Source organism: Pseudorca crassidens, chromosome 10, assembly GCF_039906515.1.
Source record: "Pseudorca crassidens isolate mPseCra1 chromosome 10, mPseCra1.hap1, whole genome shotgun sequence".
NCBI classification, from domain to species: domain Eukaryota; kingdom Metazoa; phylum Chordata; class Mammalia; order Artiodactyla; family Delphinidae; genus Pseudorca; species Pseudorca crassidens.
Window position 1 is genome coordinate 4,974,959 of NC_090305.1, and position 27,528 is coordinate 5,002,486.

The following is a 27,528-nucleotide window of genomic DNA, read 5'->3' on the forward strand; positions in this document are numbered from 1 at the left end:
CGAGTTTGGGAGTGTTGCTCCCTCTGCTATATTTTGGAAGAGTTTGAGAAGGTTAGGTGTTAGCTCTTCTCTAAATGTTTGATAGAATTCGCCTGTGAAGCCATCTGGCCCTGGACTTTTGTTTGTTGGAAGATTTGTAATCACAGTTTCAATTTCAGTGCTTGTGATTGGTCTGTTCATATTTTCTATTTCTTCCTGGTTCAGTCTCGGCAGGTTGTGCATTTCTAAGATTTGTCCGTTTCTTCCAGGTTGTCCATTTTATTGGCGTATAGTTGCTTATAGTAATCTCTCATGATCATTTGTATTTCTGCAGTGTCAGTTGTTACTTCTCCTTTTTCATTTCTAATTCTATTGATTTGAGTCTTCTCCCTTCTTTTCTTGATGAGTCTGGCTAATGGTTTATGAATTTTGTTTATCTTCTCAAAGAACCAGCTTTTAGTTTTATTGCTCTTTGCTGTTGTTTCCTTCATTTCTTTTTCATTTATTTCTGATCTGATCTTTATGATTTCTTTCCTTCTGCTAACTTTGGGGTCTTTTTGTTCTTCTTTCTCTAATTGCTTAAGGTGCAAGGTTAGGTTGTTTATTTGAGATGTTTCCTGTTTCTTAAGGTAGGATTGTATTGCTATAAACTTCCCTCTTAGAACTGCTTTTGCTGCATCCCATAGGCTTTGGGTTGTTGTGTCTCCATTGTCATTTGTCTAGGTATTTTTTGATTTCCTCTTTGATTTCTTCAGTGATCACTTCGTTATTAAGTAGTGTATTGTTTAGCCTCCATGTGTTTGTATTTTTTACAGATCTTCTCCTGTAATTGATATCTAGTCTCATAGTGTTGTGGTCGGAAAAGATACTTGATACGATTTCAATTTTCTTAAATTTACCAGGGCTTGATTTGTGACCCAAGATATGATCTATCCTGGAGAATGTTCCATGAGCACTTGAGAAAAATGTGTATTCTGTTGTTTTTGGATGGAATGTCCTATAAATATCAATTAAGTCCATCTTGTTTAATGTATCATTTAAAGCTTGTGTTTCCTTATTTATTTGCATTTCGGATGATCTGTCCCTTGGTGAAAGTGGGGTGTTAAAGTCCCCTACTATGATTCTGTTACTGTCGATTTCCCCTTTTATGGCTGTTAGTGTTTGCCTTATGTATTGAGGTGCTCCTATGTTGGGTGCACAAATATTTACCATTGTTATACCTTCTTCTTGGATCGATCCCTTGATCATTATGTAGTGTCCTTCTTTGTCTCTTGTAATAGTCTTTATTTTCAAGTCTATTTTGTCTGATATGAGAATTGCTGCTCCAGCTTTCTTTTGGTTTCCATTTGCATGGAATATCTTTTTCCATCCCCTCACTTTCAGTCGATATGTGTCCCTAGGTCTGAAGCGGGTCTCTTGTAGACAGCATATATATGGGTCTTGTTTTTGTATCCATTCAGCCAGTCTGTGTCTTTTGGTGGGAGTATTTAATCCATTTACATTTAAGGTAATTATTGATATGTATGTTCCTATTCCCATTTTCTTAATTGTTTTGGGTTTGTTATTGTAGGTCTTTTCCTTCTCTTGTGTTTCTTGCCTAGAGAAGTCCCTTTAGCATTTGTTGTAAAGCTGGTGCTGAACTCTCTTAGCTTTTGCTTGTCTGTAAAGGTTTTAATTTCTCCATCAAATCTGAATGAGATCCTTGCTGGGTAGAGTAATCTTGGTTGTAGGTTTTTCACCTTCATCACTTTAAATATGTCCTGCCACTCACTTCTGGCTTGCAGAGTTTTTGCTGAAAGATCAGCTGTTAACTTTATGGGGGATTCCCTTTTGTGTTATTTGTTGTTTTTCCCTTGCTGCTTTTAATATGTCTTCCTTGTATTTAATTTCTGATAGTTTGATTAATATGTGTGTTGGCGTGTTTCTCCTTGGATTGATCCTGTATGGGAGTCTCTGTGCTTCCTGGACTTGACTAACTATTTCCTTTCCCATATTAGGGAAGTTTTCACCTATAATCTCTTCAAATATTTTTTCAGTCCCTTTCATTTTCTCTTCTTCTTCTGGGACCCCTATAATTTGACTGTTGGTGCATTTAATGTTGTCCCAGAGGTCTCGGAGACTGTCCTCAGTTCTTTTCATTCTTTTCTCTTTATTCTGCTCTGCAGTAGTTATTTCCACTATTTTATCTTCCAGGTCACTTACCCGTTCTTCTACCTCAGTTATTCTGCTATTGATCCCTTCTAGAGTATTTTTAATTTCATTTACTGTGTTGGTCATCGTTGCTTGTTTCCTCTTTAGTTCTTCTAGGCCCTTGTTAAATGTTTCTTGCATTTTCTCTGTTCTATTTCCAAGATTTTGGATCACTTTACTATCATTATTCTGAATTCTTTTTCAGGTAGACTGCCTATCTCCTCTTCATTTGTTAGGTCGGGTGGGTTTTTACCTTGCTCCTTCATCTGCTGTGTGTTTTTCTGTCTTCTCATTTTGCTTATCTTACTGTGTTCGGGTTCTCCTTTTGGCAGGCTCCAGGTTCGTAGTTCCCATTGTTTTTGGTGTCTGTCCCCAGTGGCTAAAGTTGGTTCAGTGTGTTGTGTAGGCTTCCTGGTGGAGGGGACTAGTGCCTCTGTTCTGGTGGATGAGGGTGGATGTTGTCTTTCTGGTGGGCAGGTCCACGTCTGGTGGTGTGTTTTGGAGTGTCTGTGGCCTTATTATGATTTTAGGCAGCCTCTCTGCTAATGGGTGGGGTTGTCTTCCTGTCTTGCTAGTTGTTTGCCATTGGGTGTCCAGCACTGTAGCTTGCTGGTCGTTGAGTGAAGCTGGGTACTGGTGTTGAGATGGAGATCTCTGGGAGATTTTCACCGTTTGATATTACGTGGAGTTGGGAGGTCTCTTGTGGACCAGTGTCCTGAACTTGGCTCTCCCAGCTCAGAGGCACAGCACTGACTCCTGGCTTGACCACCAAGAGCCTTTCATCCACACGGCTCAGAATAAAAGGGAGAAAAAGTAGAAAGAAAAGAAAAGAAAAGAAAGAAAAGAAAGAAAGAAATGATAAAATAAAATAAAGTAAGATAAAATAAAATAGTTATTAAAATAAAAAATAATTTTTAAGAAAAAATTTTTTTTTTTTTTTTTTTTTTTTGCGGTACACGGGCCTCTTACTGTTGTGGCCTCTCCCGTTGCGGAGCACAGGCTCCGGACGCGCAGGCTCAGCGGCCATGGCTCACGGGCCCAGCCGCTCCGCGGCATGTGGGATCTTCCCAGACCGGGGCACGAACTCGCGTCCTCTGCATCGGCAGGCGGACTCTCAACCACTGCGCCACCAGAGAGCCCGAAAAAAGTATTTTTAAGTATTAAAGGAAAAAAAAGGACGGACAGAACCCTAGGACAAATGGTGAAAGCACAGCTATACAGACAAAATCTCACACAGAAGCATACACATACACACTCACACTCAGAAAATAATATATCTTGCTCTCAAAGTCCACCTACTCAATTTGGGATAATTCATTCTCTATTCAGGTATTCCACAGATGCAGGGTACATCAAGTTGATTGTGGAGCTGCTCCTGAGGCTGCTGGGATAGATTTCCATTCTCTTCTTTGTTCGCAAAGCTCCCGGTGTTCAGCTTTGGGTCTGGCCACGCCTCTGCGTGTCGGTCACCGGAGGGCGTCTGTTCTTTGCTCAGACGGGACGGGGTTAAAGAAGCAGCTGATTAGGGGGCTCTTGCTCACACAGGCCGGGGGGAGGGAGGGGCTCAGAGTGCGGGTCGAGCCTGCAGCGGCAGAGGCCGGTGTGACGTTGCACCAGCCTGAGGCGCGCCGTGTGTTCTCCCGGGGGAGTTGTCCCTGGATCCTGGGACCCTGGCAGTGGCGGGCTGCACAGGCTCCCCGGAAGGGGGGTGTGGATAGTGACCTGTGCTCGCACACAGGCTTCTTGGTGGCGGCAGCAGCAGCCTTAGCGTCTCATGCCTGTCTCTGGGCTCCACGATGTTAGCCGCGGCTCGCGCCCGTCTCTGGAGCTCCTTTAAGCAGTGCTCTTAATCCCCTCTCCTCGCGCACCACGAAACAAAGAGGGAAGAAAAAGTCTCTTGCCTCTTCGGCAGGTCCAGACTTTTCCCTGGACTCCCTCCTGGCCAGCCGTGGCGCACTAACCCCCTGCAGGCTGTGTTCACGCCGCCGACCCCAGTGCTCTCCCAGCGCTCCGACCGAAGCCCGAGCCTCAGCTCCCAGCCCCGCCCGCCCCGGCGGGTGAGCAGACAAGCCTCTCGGGCTGGTGAGTGCCGGTCGGCCCCGATATTCTGTGCGGGAATCTGTCCGCTTTGCCCTCCGCACCCCTGTGGCAGCGCTCTCCTCCGCGGCTTCGAAGCTTTCCCCCTCCGCCACCCGCCGTCTCCGCCTGGGAAGCGACTTCTAGTGTGTGGAAACCTTTCCTCCTTCACGGCTCCCTCCCACTGGTGCAGGTCCCGTCCCTGTGCTTTTGTCTCTGTTTATTCTTTTTTCTTTTGCCCTAGCCAGGTACGTGGGGACTTTCTTGCCTTTTGCGGGGGGGGGGGGGGGGTGAGGTCTGCCAGCGTTCAGTAGGTGTTCTGTAGGAGTTGTTCCACGTATAGATGTGTTTCTGATGTATTTGTGGGGAGGAAGGTGATCTCCGCGTCTTACTCTTCTGCCATCTTCCTCAATTCCTCCAGGATATTGTTTTTAAAATTCATTTTGAGTGATTTCTTGAAAGGATGGGTTTGGTACTAATTTACATCCCATAGTATTATCATACTTCCTCAATTCTTAGATGCCTAAAAATTTTTTTACATTTCTAAAATTGGAATGTGCTATACAATAAATGTCGAAAGGAACTTGCCAGCCTTTCTTTTTTTCTCCAAACACTGACGTTAAACGATGGTCTCCTTAACTCCCAATCGCCTTGAAGTAGAGGGGGTACATAGAACGAGGCTGTTTGTCTCCATTAACTTTCTCAAGGCTTTAGGTGACCAAGAACTAATAATAAAGCATCCTCCCCTAATAATCTAAGCAAGGAATTATGTGGATATGGGCATGATGGTTGTCTGTGATTCTTTTCCATTTTCTCCCACTAGATCTTTCTGATTCACCACATTGATTCCCCCTAAGAGAACAGAGGGCTGGCCTGAGCCTCCTTCCCTGAATCCCATTTCTCAGAGGTTAGGCCACGTCTCGCCTACTGGTGGATGACGGGGCTGGTGCTCTTCGGGCAGAGGCTAGTGTGGTCTTGGGCTGACGTGGGGACCCCTCCGCCTTCTAGAGTATGTCTGTAGGGCCAGAACCAGGGGAATCGTAGCTCTTAGCTCCACACACTCATGGAAGGAGGGCTCACGGGTGTCGGGGGCAGAGGCTGTGAGTGGGAAGGGTGTTGCCCAGCCGTCTCGTTGCGTCATTGGCCTGAGAGCCTGAATTGTCGCTGCTTGTGGTTCGTGAGCTTCTCAGCCCTTTTATCCCCAGCCCAGCTGTACAGAAGTTGCAGCAGAACGTGAGCTTGAGCTGAGCAGAGCTTCTTTTTAGAAGTCTGACAGGATCGTTTATGAAAACTTGCTGTCTTTTCCCATTCCTGAGAACGTCTCCAGTAAGATAATCCCATCAGAGGGTTATTTATAAAAAGCTGCGGCTACATTCCCACATCTGGCACAGTTTAACCCCGGTCAGAGCTGATGATGCCGATGATGATTGTCATTAGGAAGAGTAAACCTTTTATGTCACAAAGCAAGGAAATTGAGACTATCTTTTTGTAATGCCATTCTTTCTTTCCCTATAGCTCTTGGGACCTGGTTCCTAGAATGTTTGCTTTAGAACTTGATAATGTAAGGTCACTTAAGTCAGGTCACCCATAAAACTCTTTTTTTGGAACAGACATATGCATACTAATATAATACTTTCTTGTATGTGTATTCCTAGTCCTGTAGATGTCAGGGTTGCAACATGTAACTTATCCCACTGTCCCAGCTACTCTCATGATCTGCAAATCCATGTAAGACCCTGGAGAGCATGGGCAGGCTTTCAGGTCTCAGGCACTTCGGACATGTGCTCGGTCAGCACTTCTCAAATTTGACCCCCAACGTGCTTCCAAAGGCAGAAGAGAGAGAACACATTCTACTGGTAGACAGGGGGTGGGTTCTGGGACCACAGAGTGGTTTCTTGGTTTATGAACTAGTGGTACCTGGGACTTCTTTTGTCTATAGAATTATGTGCCCTAAAATAGTACAGCTTGTCTGAATAAGTAGAACAGATCATCAAATAGTTTGTTTTTATCTTATTAGTGCCAGTGAAGTTCATGAATATCTTCCAACAGACAGCAAGGCACTGAGCCACGTTTTTGGATAGCACTTCGTTGTGAGAGCTTCACGAGGGGTTCAAGGAGATTATAAGGTTTTTAAAAAGAAGTCACTGTATAAATTATACCCCGTATCTCTTAACTAAGGAAAATTTAACTACCAGTGCCCAAATAGAAAATATAAAGCATTTTAAATAAACCAGCTCAGTTTTTGCTAAATCACATTGTCTGTGTGTGTGTTCTTTCCAGACATATGAAGATTCATGAGAAGGACCCCAGTAGCGCTACAGCTGCAGCCCCTCCGTCCCCACTGAAGCGCAGGCGGCTGTCCTCCAAAAGGAAACTGAGTCATGATACAGAGTCAGAGAAGGAAGACCCAGCGCCTGCTAAAAAGGTCCTCTCTGCCCCCAGCACAGATGTGCCTGCCCCAGGGACTCTTGGCAGAAATCCCTCCAGCCTTTATTTTCGCAGTCTGGGGGCTTGGTGGACACCCATCCCAAGCTTCTAACCTCTGTTTCCCTGCACTGTTTCGTAAGGTCTCTGGAGAAAAAAGTACCGGTTTGCTCCTCCTTTGTGGAAGGAAGAGCCCCCCGGCTGAGCCCACTGATGATCTGGGGAGCTTGTTTCATTGCTCCCGGGGATTTTTGTTTCTCCAGCTAGAATGGAAGAGGCTCTGCTAAGTATTAGGGACTCTTTTGTCCTCACACTTTCATTCCCAGTGCCTGGCAGGTACTAGGTGCTCCGTGAATATTTGTTGAATGGATGAGTGAGTTGAGGGTGGGTGGGTGGGTGCTGGTGTTCGGTGAGGTTTTGTTACATGAAACGTTGGTCAGTAGCATCCTTAATGCCTAGGAGGGAGGCGTCCTTTCCCTTTCAGATTCTGGATTTAGTGTCGGCTTCTCTGAAACAAACTACGTGGGAGCCCTCCCTTGTGACTTAATGTTTCTTCTTTCCCCTAAGATGGTAGAGGACAGGCAGTCGGGTGACATGGAGAAGAAAGCTGATGAAGTGTTTCACTGCCCACTGTGTTTCAAGGAGTTCGTGTGCAAGTACGGGCTGGAGACCCACATGGAGACCCACTCAGATAACCCGCTAAGGTAGGAGAGGGGCTGGGGCAGGCTTGTGCTCTGGGGGCGCCTCCTTGTGATGTGTGATGCAACCTGCCTCCTGTTACTCCAGCCTGGGCTGTGAGGCCATTAGTGAGGCCGATCAGAGTGCTTGCGGGGGTGGAAGTGGGGCTGAGAGGGGTCAGAGCAGGTGGCTGCAGCCCCAGGAGGATTCACCAGCGTCACGGTGCTTCCTGCACTCCTGGCGGGGCCCCCGGGCGATCCCCATGAGTCCCCGCCCACGGGTAGCCTCCTAGCACCGGGCTTTGGGCAGCAGACACATTTTCTTCACGGATGGTGTTGCAGCCCAAATGGTCGTTAGCTGCGCCCGTGTGTGTGCTAAGGACGGGGAGGGCAGATCAGGTGCTCGTGGGCGTCTGGAATGGGCTGGTAGCACAGAAGCCTAGGAAAGCATTTGGGGGCAAGACAGAGTTCTGTCATGCAGGACACGGGACCTGAATGCAGCCTGTCTCAGTAGCAGCAAAGGTGATGGTTCCGCTGGTCCAGGCTCCACATAGTTTTTCTGATTCTCAGTGGTCCCAGGCGGACCTCCGGCAGAATTTGGGGCTGGGGTGGGGGGAGCTCGGCTTTCCTCCCCGACCTTCTTCCCTGCGTTTTTATCAGGCAGAAAGCCCTTTGTTCCTGCTGAGCAGGTACCCGCTTCCTCTCTGAAACTGCTACTGTATCATTTTTAAGGTGCTGTAGGGGAGCCGCTGGTATTGTGAGACCTGAAAGTAGCGCGTCCTGAGAGGCACAGCTGAAGGTTCCCAGCGCAGAGGCCAGTGCATATGTGGTTGCAGCTTTGGGTTTCAGAAGACAGCTTGGGAGCGTAGAAATCTGGACATCTGTTTGTCTGACTCACCAATACGTGGACCACATTTCTTTCTTGGGGGCACATGTTTGGTTGTGACTTAGGAGTGAAAAGGTCTGAGGCAGCTAAACATGTTTGTGTTGGGGGAAAAGCCTAATTGTCCAGTAACATAAAGTCGTGTCAAGTAATCATTATCCTTAATCACGTTAGCTTGACATTTTTCCATTAGAGAGAGAAGAGAATTTATGGAGAGATTAAACTCTGAGCAGTTGAAGTGCTAGAGCATGTCTTGAGGTGACTGCCCCATCTTGGGAAACTCCTGGATGTGACGGGCAGGCAGGGACTGGTGGTCAGAACCCTGGGTCCCTGTCCCACCTCTGCTCACATGGGGCCTGGACCAGCTGCATCTGAACCTTGAAGGAGAGTTGGACCAGATCGTCCTCGTGTTCCCTTTCAGGCCTGAAATTCTGTGACTCGGAATCCTGCCTCTTAACAGCTGTTCTTCTGTCTACCAAGAAAAAGCGCTTGGCTCTTCCTTTTGTAGGCCCTGTCATTCTGAGAGATTCAGGAACTTGACTTCATGGTTTCATTAACGTCCACAGCATCCCAGGATGCGGGCTGGTGGTGGGTGGTAACTACTGAAATAGTTCTCTAGATGCAGGACCTGAGCAAGCGGAGGTGAAGTTACCAGACAAACCTCACGTGGTGAGTCGTGGGCAGAGGCAGGAATAGCAGCTGCGACCCCCGACCCTCCGACCCCCGTCAGCGCTTCTGACCCAGCACTGCAGAGTGCCTGAGTCCACACACTGCTCCTCTCTGGGTTCCTCCCTAGGTTTTCTTTCACTTTGTGTTTTATGCTGTGATCAGATACCATCTTAGGAACTACCCATTTACCCTCTTCTAGATGATTCTGTCCGACAGGGAAAATAACTTAACTCTCAAGAGAGATTTCTGGGCAGCTGGAGCCTGCACAGCACAGTGTATAGCAATGATAGAGGAAGATCAGGTGTCCCCTTCTTCAGTGCTGGCTGGCACCAGGGCGTGGGTGCTCCTGGAGTGGGGCCTTCTGGACAAGCACCTAATCTGGGGGCAGGCCGGGCTGGCTACTTGGAGAACATGGAGACGGGAATCGCCTTGGATACTGGTTCACTGTTTTACATGATTTGGTGCATAATTCACTTGCCGTGACTCCAAGGCTGTGAAGTTAAACCTCAGGTCCTCCCTTGCCCACTTGGTAATAGCATCCTTTGTTTGGGGAGGGTAGACTGGAGGAGTCCTGAGCCTGGTGGGGGGCTCGGCCCCTCCCGGCAGTGGCGTGAGAAGAGGTTGCCTTGCATCCATGGTGGGGGGCAAGCATGCCATCCCCTGTCTGGCGGCTGTTGCTGTGTGGGTGGGTCTTGTGTCTGGGAACCAAAGGAGTTAATTACAGAACATAGTTAGTTTCCCTTCTCTCCCCTCTGCTCTGCCCTCCACATAATGGCCTGCTATCAGAGGATGCCATGGGGACAGGCATGAGCCGGCAGGGCCCCGCCAGGCAGTGAACTGTGACAGTAGCTGGTGGGAGAGACTGCTTGTTAACCCAGAGCTAAAATAGGCACCAACTCCATTTGCAAACCCCAAAGGCAGCAGAACCACAGTGGGATGCTACCAGTTTAGACAGAAAGTTTATAACTCGAAACAGCTGTTGGCTTCTTTCTCTCCCTCTCCTGCCCTTACCGCCCACCCCCAAAGCTGGCAAGGTGCCCGTTGTTCCTTAATAAAAAGCATTGGAAATCCAAATTCACGTAAACGCCGAGGCCTTTCTCCTGCAGTGCCTTGTGTTTCAAGTTAACGAAGTGTAAGCGTAGAGCAAAAGGAAGACACAGACCACTGTAGTGATTCTGGCTCCGAGTGTCGGGTTTGTTTTCGCCCTGGCGTGACCAGACCCGCGGTGACTTGGCCCTTCTGTCCAGCCCCCCAGACGGGAGAAGCGAGGCTTTCTGGGAGCTGGCACTTGGGACTGGAGGTGACAGAGTGTTCAGTGAGCAGGTGGATGCAGAGAGGACATCCCTGTGTGAGGGTGTCTGGGTGTTGAATATCGTGCCTGGTTATAAGAATAGAACAGAGTAACAGGCTGTCCACTGCCCTGAGTAAAGTTAGCTGGGAGGGAAGTTCAGGTCAGCAGCCACCAATGCAAACAGGAGGAGAGCCACGAGGGCCACCTTAAGTTTTCAAGTAGCCACATTCTAAAAAAGGAAGAAGAAAATAGCGAAATTGATCATGCTTTGCTGGAATACTAATATATCCAAAATATAATGTCAGTACAGAAACCGTCAGTGATGTGATTTACATTCTCATTCTCATACAGTCTTTGCCATCTGGTGTGTGGGGCATGATCGCAGCCCACCATTTCAATTGGAAGAGGCACATTCCAAGCCCCCAGCAACCCATGTGTAGGTGCGAGCCTAGGACAAGCCCACCTGTAGCTGGGAGGGCTTTGTCTCAGACCCCGCCCCCCTCCCCATTTTGTGTCTGAACGACTAGTCTCTGGCTAATGGGGGCTGGGCTGGGGGGACCTCTGGGTAGTCACGGTGGCACTGTGACTGCAGCTGGGGGCGAAATTTGGCAAAAGTTATTGTATAATCTTATGTGGCTTCTTGATTAAAGGAGATTGGGTAATAAATAATTTTTAAATTAGTTCAGCTAAAATGTATCCGGCAAATGAATGAGTGCTTGTTGTGTGCCAGGCCCTTGACCAGACTTAAGAAAAAAGTGGTGACAGTGGAGACAGGGCCCCTCGAGGGCTGTCAGCAAAAGAGTAAGAGCGATTATAACAGAGTGAAGTGGGTCAGTTCAGGGCCAGACAGGCCAGCAGCCTGTTGTCCAAGCAGAGGGAGCCAGGGAGCCGGATAGGGTGGCGGAAAGCTTCCCACGGCCTTTTACATTGGATGCTGGGGCGCTTGCCCGGGCAGGCCCTCCTCAGTCCAGTCCAGTTACCGTTCCTAGTTGTCTGTGAGGAAAAGGTTATGGTGATGCCCTTAAATCTACATGGGGCGTTGGAAGGTGGGGACCTGAGTGGGCTCTGCGGGCACGTGGCGGCACGGAGGGGACGGCAGGTGCCCACAGGCATGGAGGGTGGGCTGCCAGAGGTGGGGAGAGTCGCCAGGACCTTCTTCTTCTGGATTCTCAAGTGTTCCAAGGAACGTTCGACTGCCTGCCCTGTGCCCCATCCCCCCTCTACACACTCCCGTCACCTGCAGGGAGACCCTAAGACTGACTGACATGGCGCTGGTCCCACACTTGTTAAATGTCATCCTAAAAATAGGGATAGGGTATAACAAAACACTCTTCAGCATCTCGTATAAGAGCCTCAGGGGTCTGAGGCTCAGCCAGGTGGAGGGCAGATTTAAAACGATGCTGGGGGCTGAGGGAGGAGGTCCGCCCCCTAAGCTGGAGGCCTCTCTCTGGGCAGCCCCTCCGCACCCTGCCCAGGGGCCTCTCAGCCACGTGGAGTGGGCACTGCCGCCGGCTTCTGGGCTCACCCCAGCCACCCGTTGAGCAGTCCCTGGACCTGCCCGGCTTCCCGCTGCATTGCTTCGGTCGAACAGACCTAGCAGGGCGTCAGGACGCAGTGTGTGCAGCCCGGTGGATTCCTGGGCGTGGGGAGGGCAGGCTGCCCCTGGCCAGGGCCCTCTCATAGGCCGTCACTGTTGCTCCCAGCAACTGGGAGAGATTAGTGCAGCTGTTGGCTGTCAGCTCTGCGGCTGGGAAGCGGGGGAGGGCAGGGAGGGTGGGCACCAGGGGAGAGGAGGGTCAGAACCGGGCGGGGCTCTGACGAGAAGCTGTTTGCACTCGCCCCTCTTGCCTCCATAGACAGAACAGAGAAAATGAAGCATGGAATGCCTTTAAAAAGGAATGTCAGTCCCTCGATAAAACACTGTAATGAGCAAGAAATTCAGTATCTCAAGGAAGCAGCCAGGGTGACTGCCGCTTTCTCAGCAAGGTATTTCCCAGGTTCTGATGACAGGGCCGGGCCTGCTGCTGCTTGGGGAGTGTTGGGAAGACTCCCAGTCGAGCCACTGTCCAGGGCCCAGGCATTAAGGATGTGACATGGGTTGTAGAAGGAGCTGGGACACCTGCAGTAACCATCCTCTGAACACTCAGCGCAGCAGCTGCAGCAGAGGGGTGGTGAGGGTGCCGGCTGCAGCCTGACTGGGGCCTGGCATCTCCGTGACCTTGGGCTCAGTTTCCCCGTCTGGAAAATGGACTTAGGGGCTGTGTGAGGATGAAGGGAGCATCCACAGTCCCCAGACTGTAACAAACAATCAATGAACATTTACTTCTGATACTGTTATTTAGAACATGTGTTGTTTTTAGTATTTTAACCCTTGTGACACTTACAGTTATGGGTTGGTGTCGCTCTCTTGGAATCCCATTCCAGTAAAATAGAGAAGGAAGCACGTTCCGGGGCTTCTCCAGGTGCCATTTCCTTGACAGGGAACATGAAAGCAGTTTGGCCTTTAGTCTTTATCGTTGCAAGTAGCCACTTTTCTCTGAGTTTGCTTTTGTAAAGACTGGGTAGCTGAATGGCTGTTTGCATTTGGTTTGAGTCCCGCCTCCCAAATGTTGTGATCCAGCTGCACAGAGACCCAGATGATTAGAAGCTTGAAAGGTCCTGACACCTTTAAATTATAGGACCGCACATCATTTCCCTTAGATTGTTGGGGAAACCTGAGATTCTAAAGAGATGTGTTTCCTGATGTTTGAAATTTGCCAAAGCAGTCTTTCAAAAATATGTTTAGCATAGTGAAAAAAATTTTTTAACCCTTTCATGTGGCAGTGGGGGTCATCTGTCTGTCTGTCCCTTAACTGGGAGACATGATAGAACAATGTGGAAGTAAGGGGTCACCAGATGACACAGTATTACTGTAGCAAACCCTGGGAGGAGTTAGTCCCAGAATTGCTTAGCCACAAGGCTTAAAAATATTTTTTTTTAAGCTTTTTGGTGGCCTTCTTTTCCATTTCTGTAGATGCTTTTGCTGGTGATTTTGCCTTCACATTTACCTTGGTTTGACTCAGTCTTGTGTGTGTGTGTGTGTGCGCAAGCTCCCCTCCATTGTAGATCCTTCAGGAAGGTTAGTTGGGAAACCCACTCTGGTTAGTGGTTACACGTTCCTTGTTTCATGGCTGATGCCTTTAATTGTGAGAGTTAGTCCTGCTAAGTCACTGTCAGCCCTACTGTGAGCTGCTCCATTGACAGCTTCTTCCTGTACCCCTACTTCCTGCACAGTGCCCACGCCATTATAGCATGGGTATCATTAGCACATTCCTACCCCAGCCCAGAATTCTGCAGTTTTCTTCTAAAAAGTAAATAAGAAGGAAGGGCATGTGTTGTAAAGAACGGCTTCCGTGGTGCCCTGCCCCACTGGGTGTGCCATGCTACGTGTCAGTCCTCGACTCAGTGACTCTAAGATCCTGACGTTTGTTTTTTTGAGACTAGTCGTGGATCTGGGCATGAACAAGAACCTCATTCATTTGCATTGAAGCCCTCTGAGAACTGAAAGGACAAAGCCCCAGCTAACAAAGGAGAGCACTTCCTGGACCTCCCGGAGCTGCCTGGCCCATCCCTGGCCTGAGCTGTGGCTGGCAGGGTAGCTTCAAGATCAGTGCAGTTTACCACTCTCATGGAAGTCAGCCTTCTCTGACCACGTTCACAGTGTGCTCTTCCCGGCGAGGCCAACGTCAAGGCCAGAGCCCGTGTGCTGAGAGACTGTGTGAGTTTGTTTGATTTCTGAAGGAGAGGACAGGACAGGCTACAGATCAAGCACATGGTGAAGGTGCTCTGGGATCACAGTGCCTCCCTCCAGCCCCAGCACTGGCAGCCCCCAGTCCTGCCATCTGTTCCTTTGTATACCGGGGGCCACAGTGGAAACTTGGCTCACTCCCCTGCCTGCTGCTGGGTTGGGGCGGGGGCATCTCTCTCCCCTGGGACCCCCCGCCCAGCCCCTCCTGTCTCTGCTTCACACCTCCCCAAGCCCCCTCAGTGACACTGCAGGTGCTGCCACGGCAGGCAGAGCAGATAAGCTGCAGACAGCAGCTTTTCCCCTCCGGTTCCAGAAGTTCCAACCCTGCACGGCCCCAAACCTCAGCTCTTCCCTTACCACCCACCCCGAGTAAACTGAAGTGCTGGAGCCCCTGCCTGGGGAATAGAGCCGCCCTGAGGGAGGTGGAACCCTGCAGTTAGGGGAGCAGGTCGCTCTCCCCGCATTCTGAACTAAACGTGCTTCCTTTCTCATAGAAGCATTTGCTAACACGTGCTGAGATTCAAGTGTTTTCTGGGTGAAGTGGGCTCTGGTGAACTGCCTTGGGTACAGAAACACTGTTTCTGTGATTAGAACGATTTGGGGCTCACATATAGGGGATCATCCTTCTGTAAGCCAAGGGCAGGCAGGATGTCCATATTGGCATTCATCCCTGCGTTTCGTAAGTAAGCTCACCTTTACTTAAATTGTCCTTGAGAGTTTTTTCAAATAATGAATTTTTGTTTTCTTCACGGTAATCTATTTGAGTATGTGTGATTTAAAAAGAAAAAAAGAAAGTTTTGTTCTTAGAAGAGTGGGTGGAATGTTATTAGCTTCTTTAAACCCTACAGCTAGATACACTTTCCCCCATTAAATGCATTTATCTTACTGACAGCAGAAGTTAGTTTCCATTTGGAAAAGTTACCCTCAGTTTGCAACTTAAGGCCATCTCCGTTGCCAGAAAATCCGAAAGCAGCCTCTCGGATCTGTAAAATTTCCCCCTGGCACGTCGTCAGAGCACTTGCAAAATGAAATCATCCTCCAGTCACTCTGCCGTGACTCTTAAGTCAGCTCCACTCCATCTAAATGTTTTACAGTGTGCTGTTCACGAGTTCCTGGCAGGGTTGAAAGCTCCCCCAAACCGGGGTCGAGGGGAAGAGTGGTAGGGACCACCTGATCAATGGCTGTGGCCTTAATGAAGGTGACAGACCGAAGCGAGTTAGCAGATAGCCCCAGCTCGGCAGCCAGCAGCATCACCTGCAGATTTGCAGTGACCTCCACTGGGCCTCAGGAGGAACCGAGTGTCTCTGCCTGACAAAGGCAATCTAAATGTCTCTGGGTGACTGTTTTCCACGATGGTTTCATTTATAAAGTCTGTCCGCAGATAGAGGTCCAAGCGTGAGATGGGGGGCAGTGTTTTTTCCCACGAGGGTTCTTTCCTTCTTTTTAACCAGCTTCTTGATGTGCTTCTGATTTCAAGGCAGAGTTTAATTTTCTCTGCCACTTTTCAAGAAGTTTGTTTGTAAGATGAAAGTCTATATCCTTTCAGAAGTGAAATAGGAGCACCTTGATTGAAACCCTGTGGAAACAGAGGTGTGATGTGGTGGATGGAGGGCTCATTTTCACGGCATTAGGAGGCTTGAGTGCATGCGCGTGCAGGCTGTGGCTCCAGAAGGGAACGGGGTGATGAGGAAGCCGGGCTGCAGCGCAGGCAGGACCAGGAGGAACACACGTCTCTCCAGTGAGTCTCCAGATTGAACGGCAGCCGTGGAGAAGTTCTGCTGTTCTGTGGAGTCCTCGAGAGCGAAAGGAGAGAATACAGCCTTTGGAAATTAAAATTCCATTTTTCCTGCATTTTTGTGTCTGCTGTAATTGCCAGGAAATGGGTTATTCCTGATTTTTTTTTGTACCTAGCGCTATAAAGTAATGGTTAAATTTGGTCTAGGACCTTGTAGTTCTCCGAGCATTTGGTTACCTGTTATTCACAGTAACTCTAAAGATCCCCACACACAGATGAGAAAGAAAACGGAGACTCATGGCAGAAAGGGAATGAGCTCGCCCAGGCGTGTCGCTTCAGTTGTTCATAACTTCGAGATCCTCTTGCTTGATTCTCTCTAATTTATTTTCCACACTTGTCTGATGTAAGAGGCACCTGGTGTGCTTGCACAAATACAGATTCCTGGGTTCCTCCTCCAGTTATTCTGATTCCAGTCCATCTGCAGTGGCCCCAGGAATCTGGTTTTTAACAAGGTCATGGGGGGATTCTTATCTCAGGCACGTTTGGGAAATTTTACACAGCAGGCAGCTGAAATACAGATGAAACAAGTTGTCCAAGGTCACACACTCTGACTCCCCATTCCCAGCTGGGACTCCCTGGTCCCTGCACCCATACTCCCACTGCTCCACACCTGCCTTCCTCGGAGGACACAGCCTGTGGTTGGTGCCAGGTAATTCTGCCACGTGTGTATGGAGCGCAAACTTGGTACCAGATACCAGAAATGGGAAGGGTTTGAAGGTGAATAAGAGAATGAAGGAGGAGATGGATATGTCTAGATAAATGGTGCAAACTCAGCGTTACTGAAAATTCATGGCTACGATAGAAGGGCAGTAATCCTTATCGCCACCTTCCGAGACACTCTCCATTCCCTTGTACAACCCACGTGTGATGCCCTCATGTGGAATACTCATGGCCAGTAGACTCTGCACTGATGCCATAGTCTCAAAAGAGGAAGGTGTTCAGAAAGATCTCTAGGGCACAAAGGCAAAATAATGGGACTTTTCTTCACTCATCCTTTAAAATTTTCTGTTTTTATATTTTATAGTGTACCTGGTACATTATATATGTGTGCATATAAATACATAAAGATACATAACACACACATTTCACCAACAGCAAGCCGATACGGGGTAAATGCTCAAAAACGTTTTAACTCTAAAGTTAGAAGCTCAAGGTTAAAAGCTCAAGAAGCGTGCAGCCCACTGCTCAGGCGCACCTGCTCACCTTCTGCAGCTGACATGCAGGCTGCCGAGGGTCAGTATGATTTCTCCCCAACCTGTTTATGTCAGTAATACTTATAATTATTTGCTGTAATTTAATTAAATTTTCTGTAAGCCAGCGAAATATTGGTTGTTTTTTTTTAAAGAATAGTCTGTGAAAACTGAGTTGGGCATACTTGCACATAATCCAGATTGGACAGGTTTTTTTGTTGCTGTTGTTTGTTTGTTTGTTTTGCTGTCAAATGTAGGGTGGGCAAGACAGCTGTGAACAGTTGAAGAAACAATCATAAGAACCTAGGATGCTGCTTTAGTTTGGTTTGCAAAAATCTAAGTTCTTGCTCTACCTGAAAGCATCTAAAACCAGAAATCAAAGATGCTGTGTTACGAGTGTGACTCACACAGTGATGACAACATGGATCTTCACTCAGTGGAACTAGACTCAAGCCTAAGTCCTTGGCCCCCATAAAAATGGGCGAGTTGAATGTGCAGTGGAGTCTCGTTACCCAGTAGGTACGTTCCGTGAAGTCCCCACAGACAGAGAGTTAGTGGGCACTGAACCATTGTTCCTGGAGGAAACACAGGGTTAGTTTCCTGCAAGCCTCTGGTCACATTTTCATGAACTAATTGATACATAACCTTGTTTTATTAAGTGTGTTTCTGTTTAAAGACACTCTGTGTAGTATATACTGTTGACTCATCAACACTGAACTCACAGCCGACAGCACTCCAGCTCACGCCTGAACGGAGCTCATCTAACACGCGTGTTTTCTCTGCAAAGCACGTCACAGCCTTCTTGCTCTTGGCGACGCAGGGTGGCACTTCAGCATTACACTTGGGGACCATTTTATTTTTAAAATTTATTTATTTATTTATTTTTGGCTGCGTTGGGTCTTCGCTGCTGTGCGGGCTTTTCTCTAGTGGCAGGGAGCGGGAGCTACTCTTCATTGCGGTGCGTGCAGGCTTCTCACTGTGATGGCTTCTCTTGTTGTGGAGCACGGGCTCTAGGCGCGCGGGCTTAGCTGCTCCGCCGCATGTGGGATCTTTCCAATCCAGGGATCGAACCCGTGTCCCCTGCATTGGCAGGCGGATTCTTAACCACTGCATCACCAGGGAAGCCCTTGGGGACCATTTTAAATAGCAGACTCATCAAGAAGAAGCACTAAAATGCTAGAAATGTGGCAGCACTAAAGAGACAGCGGAAAGGACACTTGTTTACAGTAGGAGCTTACATGAGAGGGCAGAGCGTCTCCTTGTCCAGCCCCAGCAGGGAACGTGTGCATCAGGCAACTCAGATTCTTCCCACTCTGTTCTCTGTTGCGTTGCCTGTCCAAGAACACACCGCGAATACTGACTTGGGTTTACAAATAAATTTTGGCAAGTAGGCAAATTCACAAACACAGACTCTGCAAATAATGAGGATCAACTGAATATGTTTTAGGTTGAGTAAAATATTAAATGTGCGTGAATTTTTGTTTTTAATGAGGGGTCCCCCCCACCCCACCCCTTTACCCAACTTTGATGAACGACCCTTTCTCTGCCAGACGGAGTGAGCCCTGCTGTCTTCTGAGGGTGAGCGAGAACCAGGCCTCTGCTTCCATTGTGATGGGATGGTCACACACTGGCTGGGTTGCTAGGATGAATTGAGCTTAAGTATTTGTTGCAATGTCCCAACGCTGGTAAAAATTAATTATAAACACTTTGCAAATATTCTACACAAAATATATGTCGTCAGTGCTAATTGTTAACTCAGGAAGAGTGAGTCATCATGGACGCCAGGTGGAAAATGCCTGAGGGCCCACTGGGAGGCAGCTCCCCGCTGCCTTTGCACTTGTCCTTTCTTGCTTAACTTCCTCTCAGTCTCACCTTTCAGGGAAGGCACAGACCAGCTTCCAGACAGTTCCCTGAACTTCACCTGCTTGTGGCCCAGACAGGACAGAGGGGAAGAGGAAGAGGTGCAGGGAGAGAAAATCTGAACAGTGCAAGGGACTGTGGGAAGCAGGGCCGGGGAGAGATGGAAGCTGCGCTGTGCAGGCCCACCGCGTGAGAACTTTCCATACCTATAGGCGTCTGGGTTCTCTGCGGCCATCCCTGCCCAGAGCCTTTATCACAGTTGGCGAGCTTAACCAGAAGTCCCTCAAAAGGGGTTTGTGTTTTGAGTGGCTCGTGGGAACCCAGCATGCTAAATTTAATTGAATGATGACAGGAATCTTGGTGGCGAGATGCGGGCGCGTCAGCAGGGGGAGGGGGGGTGTCGAGGAGGGGGGACACAGGAGTACGCTGCTGTGCCAGCCACGGCCCAGCACAGGGAGCGGGGCTGCACATACTTGGCACTGGTCTTTCGGCGCTACACGTGAAGCCCAGCTGCTTCATGGGTGATGCCGTTATCTCTTTGATTTCTAGAGAAGAATTTCAAGGCAAAAAAAGTTTCCATTAAGGTGTGTGCAGTGTAAGCTCAATCAGGTCGCTGTACCCCTCTGTGCCCCAGACTCCTTCTCTGTGAGACAGGGGTAAGACCTGCCGTAGAGCTTTTGTGAGGGGCAGATGTGTTTGTATGTGTAAAGCAGTTGGAAAGAGGCGCTGCCCATGGGATTTCCTGCGATCCTGGAAATGTGCCAGGCCTGCACTGCTTGTCGCGGCTGAGCCCGTGAGACGGGGCTCCTGTGACTAAGGACATTTTAATTCGTTTAAATAGGGCTTTCACGGCCGCTGTATTCAGTGCAGGTCTAAAGGATGTGGGTGATGTCCTAATGTTTGTTGGGTTTTAAGATGGCTCTCAGTGAAGACCTAGAAGGCGGCACTGGTGTGAAACATGGAGAAAACGGAGCCACCGTTAGAAAGTGGTGTTTGTTACACGTCCATGTGGCCCAGGACGGGTCAGGTGTATGCAGTCATCTCTGAAGTGAAGCGTGATAGTCTTTCATCTTTCTGTGGACCGCATTGGAAAGAGTCTTTCTAGGATAGGGAGATGGCTTCATGGTAGGTGAGGGTGGGAGTATGAACAGGGCTCACACTGTCTTTGCTTCTTCCTGGCTGTGTGGCCTCCACCACGCTGCTGAACATTTTCGAGCCTCGGTGTTTTCCTCTGGAAGATGAAGATGAGAATGCCCACCCACCTGCCGGGTCGTGCGCTACCCCCGTGGGGTGCCCTCGCACCTAGCATGGGCTCAGCATTCGGGAGCTATGGTTATTTCTTAGATAGATGGTAACAATAGCAGAATTGAATACATAATCGCTGTCATGTGCTACCAGTTCAGTTGGAGGATTTGATTATCATTTTATCCCAGTCACATATCAGGGATGCTGGCGTGACTGCTCCAGCTGCTGTGGAAGTTTGTGCTTTTGGGCTTCTAGATGTTTTTGATAATCCGAATGCATGGAGCTGGGGGAGGGAAGTGTTCCCTCCACATCGTGTAACGCAGGTAAGAGCAAGTGGCCTCAGGTCCCACCTCTCTGCTCTGTTCACACTTGTGCCGTCTGCAAAGACTGGGTATCCAGAGGCTGCTAGGACATAAATTTTTTCTTAAAGGGAGAGTCTTTTGTTGCTCACCATGAGGTGGCTGGCTTCTTGATGTCACATGCTTTTTATTTTGCTCCACTGAAATGAAGCAACAGAAAACACAATACGGCTAACGGACAGGTGGACGCCCCGGCATGGCCGCCTCCTTACGTCCTGTGTCTTCTTCCCGCAGATGTGACATTTGCTGCGTCACCTTCCGCACACACCGAGGACTGCTGCGCCACAACGCACTGGTCCACAAGCAGCTTCCCAGGGACGCAGTGGGAAGGCCCTTCATCCAGAACAACCCCTCCATCCCTGCCGGCTTCCACGACTTAGGCTTCACCGACTTCTCCTGTAGGAGGTTTCCTCGCATTTCTCAGGTATTCCGATTGGCCCATGACTGGCAGCCACCTCCATGGCCCACACAGCTGGACTGAATTTCCTCACCTGAGGCTTCCTTTCCTTAAAATGCTGTCATTTGGTTTTTTTCTGTTTAATAGTACCTTTCTCTTGAAATTCAGCTCGGCCCTTCCCATTTCATTGAGTTGTTGAGTTGACGAGGGTTGGCGGCCTTTTATCTTGTGTGCTGAATTTCATGTTAACTGGCGTATGAGTGTAGCTCATCGGTACTTTGCCCATTTGGGGGCATTTGGGTTTAAAGTTGTGAATTGTTCACTACCCCACACAGCCCTAGGTGAATTGAATTTGTATTTTTTAAGTATTTCTTTAATATCGATATCACAGCTAAATATTTCTAGTGTTGTAGCTTCTATTCAAATATTTTGGGTCAGTGTTAGCCTGAGCTGTATTTGTGCTCTGCTTATAAAACACCTGCTAAAACTACTTTGGAACCCATTTTTTTTCCAATTTAAAAAAATTGAGGTAGACGATATCAACAGTGAAATTTTTCCATCACAGCAGCCCCAGACTCAGTGACTTATTCCACGTGTACATGACCATGTGCATACGTCCATGTGTGCACATGCATATGTCCATGTGTGTACGTACCCACGTGTGTACGCTCATGTAGCCCCCTCCCCCATGGTGCCCCTTCCCAGGCAGCCTCCTCCCCCACAGTCACAGAGAAAGCCAGTTCTTCACTGATGGTGGTAGTTGCCGTCAGTTAGGCTTGCAAGGCCCCCATTTTTAAAGAGAGGATTCATCCTACCTCTGTGGTGTTACTACTTAACCGTACTTCAGTTCTGATCTGCCGAGACACCCTGGGGATCGGCGTCATTCATCGAGCAGAAAGGATTCGTAAGATGCTTAGTTGGTTTCCTTACTCGGTCCGGGAGTTAGGGAGCAGGGGAAGGTGGGCACCCTACATGCCGTGGAGAAGGGCCGGATGCCGGGGCAGCTGCGCAGCTTGGCGATCATTTCTAAATGCTCCTTTCTGTTCCCCTGCTTTCGCCCGCCCGGCTTCTGTGCAGGCCTGGTGTGAAACGAACCTGCGCAGGTGCATCAGTGAGCAGCACCGCTTCGTCTGCGACACGTGTGACAAGGCCTTCCCCATGCTCTCCTCGCTCACCCTGCACAAGCAGACCCATGTAACTGCCGACCAGGGACGGGAACAGCTGCAGTCCAGGGCCCTGCCTGGCGACGCCCCGGACCAGAAGGTCTTCCTGGCCATGCTGGGCCTGCAGCATATCGAAGACGCCAGGCCTGCACTGGCCGAGGAGCCGCTGCCGGATGACAACCAAGCAATACAGCTCCAGGCACTCAAGTGTCAGCTACCTCAGGACCCTGGCTGCACCAACTTGCTGAGTCTGTCTCCTTTCGAAGCTGCTTCCCTGGGCGGGTCTCTTACCGTCCTTCCGGCCACCAAGGAGAGCATGAAGCATCTGTCCCTGCAGCCCTTCCAGAAGGGCTTCATCATCCAGCCTGACAGCAGTATTGTGGTCAAGCCCATCTCTGGGGAGTCAGCCATCGAGCTGGCAGACATCCAGCAGATCCTGAAGATGGCAGCCTCGGCCCCCCCTCAGATCAGTCTTCCGCCTCTGTCCAAGGCCCCCGCTGCCCCTCTACAGGCCATTTTCAAACACATGCCCCCTTTGAAGCCAAAGCCCCTGGTCACACCACGGACGGTGGTGGCCACCTCCACGCCTCCACCCCTCGTCAACGCGCAGCAGGCCTCCCCGGGCTGCATCAGCCCCAGCCTGCCCCCGCCGCCGCTGAAGCTCCTCAGGGGCTCCGTGGAGGCGGCCTCCGACGCCCACCTGCTGCAGTCCCAGTCGGGGGCGCAGCCAAACACAGCCGCACAGCTCTTCCTGCAGCAGCCGCGCCTCGAGCTGCCGGGCCAGGCCGAGATGAAGACGCAGCTGGAGCAGGACAGCATCATCGAGGCCCTCCTACCCCTGAGCATGGAGGCCAAGATTAAGCAGGAGATCACGGAGGGGGACCTCAAGGCCATCATGACGGCCCCCAGCGGCAAGAAGACGCCGGCCATGCGCAAGGTGCTCTACCCCTGCCGCTTCTGCAACCAGGTGTTTGCCTTCTCGGGGGTGCTGCGCGCGCACGTGCGCTCCCACCTGGGCATCTCGCCCTATCAGTGCAACATCTGTGACTACATCGCCGCCGACAAGGCCGCGCTCATCCGCCACCTGCGCACACATAGCGGCGAGCGGCCCTACATCTGCAAGATCTGCCATTACCCCTTCACGGTCAAGGCCAACTGCGAGCGGCACCTACGCAAGAAGCACCTCAAGGCCACACGCAAGGACATCGAGAAGAACATCGAGTACGTGACCAGCAGCGCGGCCGAGATGGTGGACGCCTTCTGCTCCCCAGACACGGTGTGCCGGCTGTGCGGCGAGGACCTCAAGCACTACCGTGCCCTCCGCATCCACATGCGCGCGCACTGCGGCCGCGGCCTGGGCGGCTGCCCCAAGGCCCGCAAGCCCTTCGAGTGCAAGGAGTGCAGCGCCGCCTTCTCGGCCAAGCGCAACTGCATCCACCACGTCCTCAAACAGCACCTGCACGTGCCCGAGCGTGACATCGAGAGCTACGTCCTGGCGGCTGACGGCCTGGGCCCTGCCGACACGCCCACCGAGGCCCCGGGCAGGGTGGAGGAGGGCGGCGCCGCCCTGGGTGAGCGCAAGCCCCTGGCCGCCTTCCTGGAGCCCCAGAACGGCTTTCGTCACGGGGCCCCCGCCCAGCCGCTGCCCCCGCACGTCGCAGTCAAAGTGGAGCCCGCCAGCAACTTCGCAGGGGACTTCAACGAGCCCTTGGACTTCTCCCAGAAGGGCCTGGCCCTGGTCCAAGTGAAGCAGGAGAACTCGGCCTCCTTCCTGAGCCCTTCCACCTCGGCCCCATACGACTGCTCCATGGAGCCCATCGATCTGTCCATCCCCAAGAACTTCAGGAGAGGAGACGAGGACGCGGCCGCTCCCGGGGAAGCCAAGAAGCCTGAGCAGGAGCCCGCGAGCAATGAGCAGGCCTCTCCCTGTCCACCAGCCTGCCCCACCCTGCCGGTGACCTTGGGCCCCAGCGGGGTCCTGGAAAAGCCCGTGGCCCCTGTAGCGGCGGCCTCTGCCGCCAGCACTCCGGAAGCCCCGGCTCCGCCCCTGCAGGGCTCCGTTCAACTCGCTGTGCCCATCTACTCCTCAGCCCTGGTCAACAGCTCCCCGCTATTGGGCAACTCCACCCTCGTAAGCAGCCCAGCCTTGCTGCGGCCGCTGCGCCCCAAGCCCCCCCTGCTTTTGCCAAAGCCCCCCGTGACAGAGGAGCTGCCCCCACTGGCCTCCATTGCCCAGATCATCTCATCCGTGTCCTCGGCCCCCACCTTGCTGAAAACCAAGGTGGCTGACCCGGGGCCCGCGAGCGCTGGCAGTAACGCTGCAGCTGCAGATGTTGTAGGGGGCGCCGTCTCCAAAGCCACCACCGATGTCGCCAGCAGGAAAGGATCCAGTGACTCCTCCCCTGCTGCCACCAGCCCAGAGGCAGCCTCGCCCACTGAGCAGGGACCAGCTGGCTTGTCAAAGAAGAGGGGCCGGAAAAAGGGCACGAGGAGCCGGCTGCGCACCAGCGGCGGGGTGGACCTGGACTCCAGCGGGGAGTTCGCCAGCATCGAGAAGATGCTGGCTACGACGGACACCAACAAGTTCAGTCCGTTCCTGCAGAGCGCGGAGGACGACGCTCAGGACGAGGTGGCCGCAGACCACAGCGGGCCCAGCGAGGACGAGCAGGGCAGCCCCCCGGAGGACAGGCTGCTGAGGGCGAAGCGCAGCTCCTATGCCAGCTGCCTGCAGAGGATCAGCTGCCCCCACTGCCCCCGGGTCTTCCCCTGGGCCAGCTCCCTGCAGAGGCACATGCTCACGCACACTGGTAAGAGGGCCGGGCAGGCTGTGGCCCAGCCGCTGGGCTGAGGGGCGGCGACGGGTGGGGTCGAAGGAGGGACCCTCTTCCCGCCTCCCCATTCCTAGCTTCTCTTCTTCCTCAGTCTCAGAAGCAGGGGCTTGCCTGATGGGGCCGAGAGTTTTTCCCTGTGTGCTCGTGTAACCAGAATGGCCTGTTTCCGTTGGCTGGGCCTCCGAGGGCTGCTGGTGAAGGGAAGGGTCAGGCAGGGTGTTTTTAGGTGAGATGGTCTTGGGCCATCACATCCCTCACGTGGTCGAGGCATTATCTGCTTGGTTATGCACAGGAGGCAGCTAGGGGAACAGGGACTTGGGCAGAAGAATTTGCATTCAAGGCGGCTTTTAAAATGGCAGACCTTCTGTGAAGTTCTTTTGACCGCTGTGTATTCATAAAGGGAAATACTGCAAATTTTGCAGCTGCCTTTCAGTTCACTAAGGCGATTACCTCTTCCCCTGTTCATTGTGAGCGTCAGTGACAGAGTAGCTTTAGAATTTAAAAAATTTTTTATCTATACTAAAGTTGTTGGCTGTTGCAGAGAGAAACACGCAATTAAAATATTCTAAGTAACAGACTTAAGTTGCCAAAAAGATATCCCAAAAGTATTTTTCAAATGTTGTCGTGCATTGATTTTTAAAGAGAAATTTGAGATAAGAAATACACTTTAAATAATTTTATACGAGGGAGTTAGTAGTCAGATGACCCTACAACTTAGGGTCATCTTAAGATCATCTTAATTATGAGTTACTGAATATTCAAGCTGAGTATTCAAAATTTACATCTTTGAACTAAGGACAGATTGGGTGAGATCCTTAGCCTTTTGGAGATCACCACCCAAATATTAATTGATAGGACCTAAAACAGAATAAAGAATTGTATGGTATAGGATTGCCCGATAAAATACAGGATGCCAGTTAAATTTTGAATTTCAAATAAGCAACAAATAATTTTTAGTATAAATATCTTCCGTGCACTATTTGGGATATACTAAAAACTTATTTGTTGTGTATCTGATACTCAGATTTCAGCTGGGCGTCCTGTATTTTGAGTCGCTAAATCTGGCAACCCCAGGTAGTGCAGAGGCTCATGACGGTGTGGAGAGGGGAAGATGGCAGGGGCTGGGTGGGAGCCACGCTCTGTATCCAGGTAGAAAGGCTTCACGCAGGGTGGATCCTCCGTGGAAGGCTGTTTCTCCTAACAAGTTGGGACATCGGGAGGGGATGGCAGAGCTGTCCTGGGCAATGAGAGTGCAGAGGAGACGGGCAGGGCAGGGCAGGGGAGGGTGCGCTGCAGGGTCTGTCTGAGGCTGGCTGCCACGTGGGCACGGCGTCTCTTTCCGGCGTGGTGGGGCCTCAAACCCAGGCATCAGTTAGGAGTGTCTGTCCACGGAGGACTCAAATAACAGGAACCAGAATTCCTAGATTTGTAGAGTCTGTGCTGCGTTTTCAGACTGTCATTTTCTCTCCGTTTGAAATCATTTAAGCCTGACAAAGTAAGGGAACAGTTCTAAGGAAGAAAGCAGTTCAGAAAGAAGATGCTTCTTAGAGAGAAGGTGCCCTGCACAGCAGTCTCTCTTGCCGCCCTTTTTGTGGCAGCTGTCTGTCTCCTGCAGAGTCTCTGGAGAAGTGAGTATTCCCGTTGCCGCTTTTGAGCAAGCAGGCGGTCTGGGCGTGATGAGGAGCGCTCCCCTGCCAGCACCGCCTCCCCACCTCTGCTCCAGCCGGGAGCCCTGTGCTGGGCGGGTGCCACTGTCCTCTTCCCTGCACGCCAGCGGCCTCCCTGAGAGGACTGAGCAGCCCGTACGTGCGCTCAAGGGTCGCGCCGTGTCTTTGCAGGTGCCCGATAGAAGCTCCTTTTGAACGCCGAAGCGACCTCGTTGGTTTAAAATTTGGTGGCGTCGGAACGGAGCAGAGGAGATGGGAGTTAGTCTGAGACGGGGACGGGGGGAGGGCGGGGGCAGGTGTAGGTGTGAACATGTTCTGCCGCTTCTCCCCCCACAGTCACTGTCCCCTGACGGCCGTGTCTGCTTCCACCCCGTCCCTCACATAGTGTGTTCCTGCCGTGGGGTCGCGGGCTTTTTTTCTTGAGGGGCGCATTCGGGCGGGTAGAGAACCCTTCCAGAGCTAGTATTGGTGACCGGGCCACGAGGGCCATGTCATCCCCATCTTGCCATGATGCAACTGAAGTTTAGGGAGGCTTGAGTAATTTGCCTGCAGGCATTCGGGGGACGCGCAGTAGTGCTGGGGGTGGGAGCCAGGGTCAGGTTCCATTTGAGGATGCAGGGGGCGTGCCTCTTCTGCCCCCCTGTATCCTGACACGTGCGAACGCAGAAGATTGGGAAGTGGTTTGAGACAAGGTGGAACACGGCTGTGGACCACGAGCTGTTGACCAGAGACTTTGTGACCGTGGGATGGTGCTAACCACACGCTTAGACCTGGACGAACGCTGGCGCCCATAGGGCTCAGTTAACTTCCTTTGCCCTTTCACAGCCTCAGCTTCCAGCAACAATCTCAGCATTAGCTCCATTTAGTAATTTTATACAGCCCTCGGCTATGTCTGGTACAGTGCTGGAGCTGGACGGAGCCTGAGAAATCATGTGACCTGCCCAGCCTTCCTGCACGCTGAGGTTTTCCCGGTAGACGGCTCTGCTGTGGGATCTCCAAGTGCCCGGCTCGTGGCTTCCTATGAGGTGCTCCCTCCGTAATGCTG

The 27,528-nt window shown here is 50.9% G+C and overlaps 1 protein-coding gene across 15 annotated transcripts in view; it reads left to right on the top strand.

The window, feature by feature from the left end:
• The window catches only part of RREB1 (ras responsive element binding protein 1), a 179,839-nt gene that overhangs the window by 137,694 nt on the left and 14,617 nt on the right, over window positions 1–27,528 (top strand). For 14 of the 15 annotated variants that reach the window (XM_067751926.1, XM_067751929.1, XM_067751914.1 and 11 more), the window contains 4 exons: window positions 6,526–6,670; window positions 7,237–7,373; window positions 20,660–20,849; window positions 21,900–24,792. In XM_067751926.1, the coding sequence (XP_067608027.1) occupies window positions 6,526–6,670; window positions 7,237–7,373; window positions 20,660–20,849; window positions 21,900–24,792 (3,365 nt within the window). Of the gene's footprint in view, window positions 1–6,262; window positions 6,372–6,525; window positions 6,671–7,236; window positions 7,374–20,659; window positions 20,850–21,899; window positions 24,793–27,528 lie in introns of all 15 variants that reach the window. The other variant, XM_067751930.1, reaches the window with a different exon arrangement.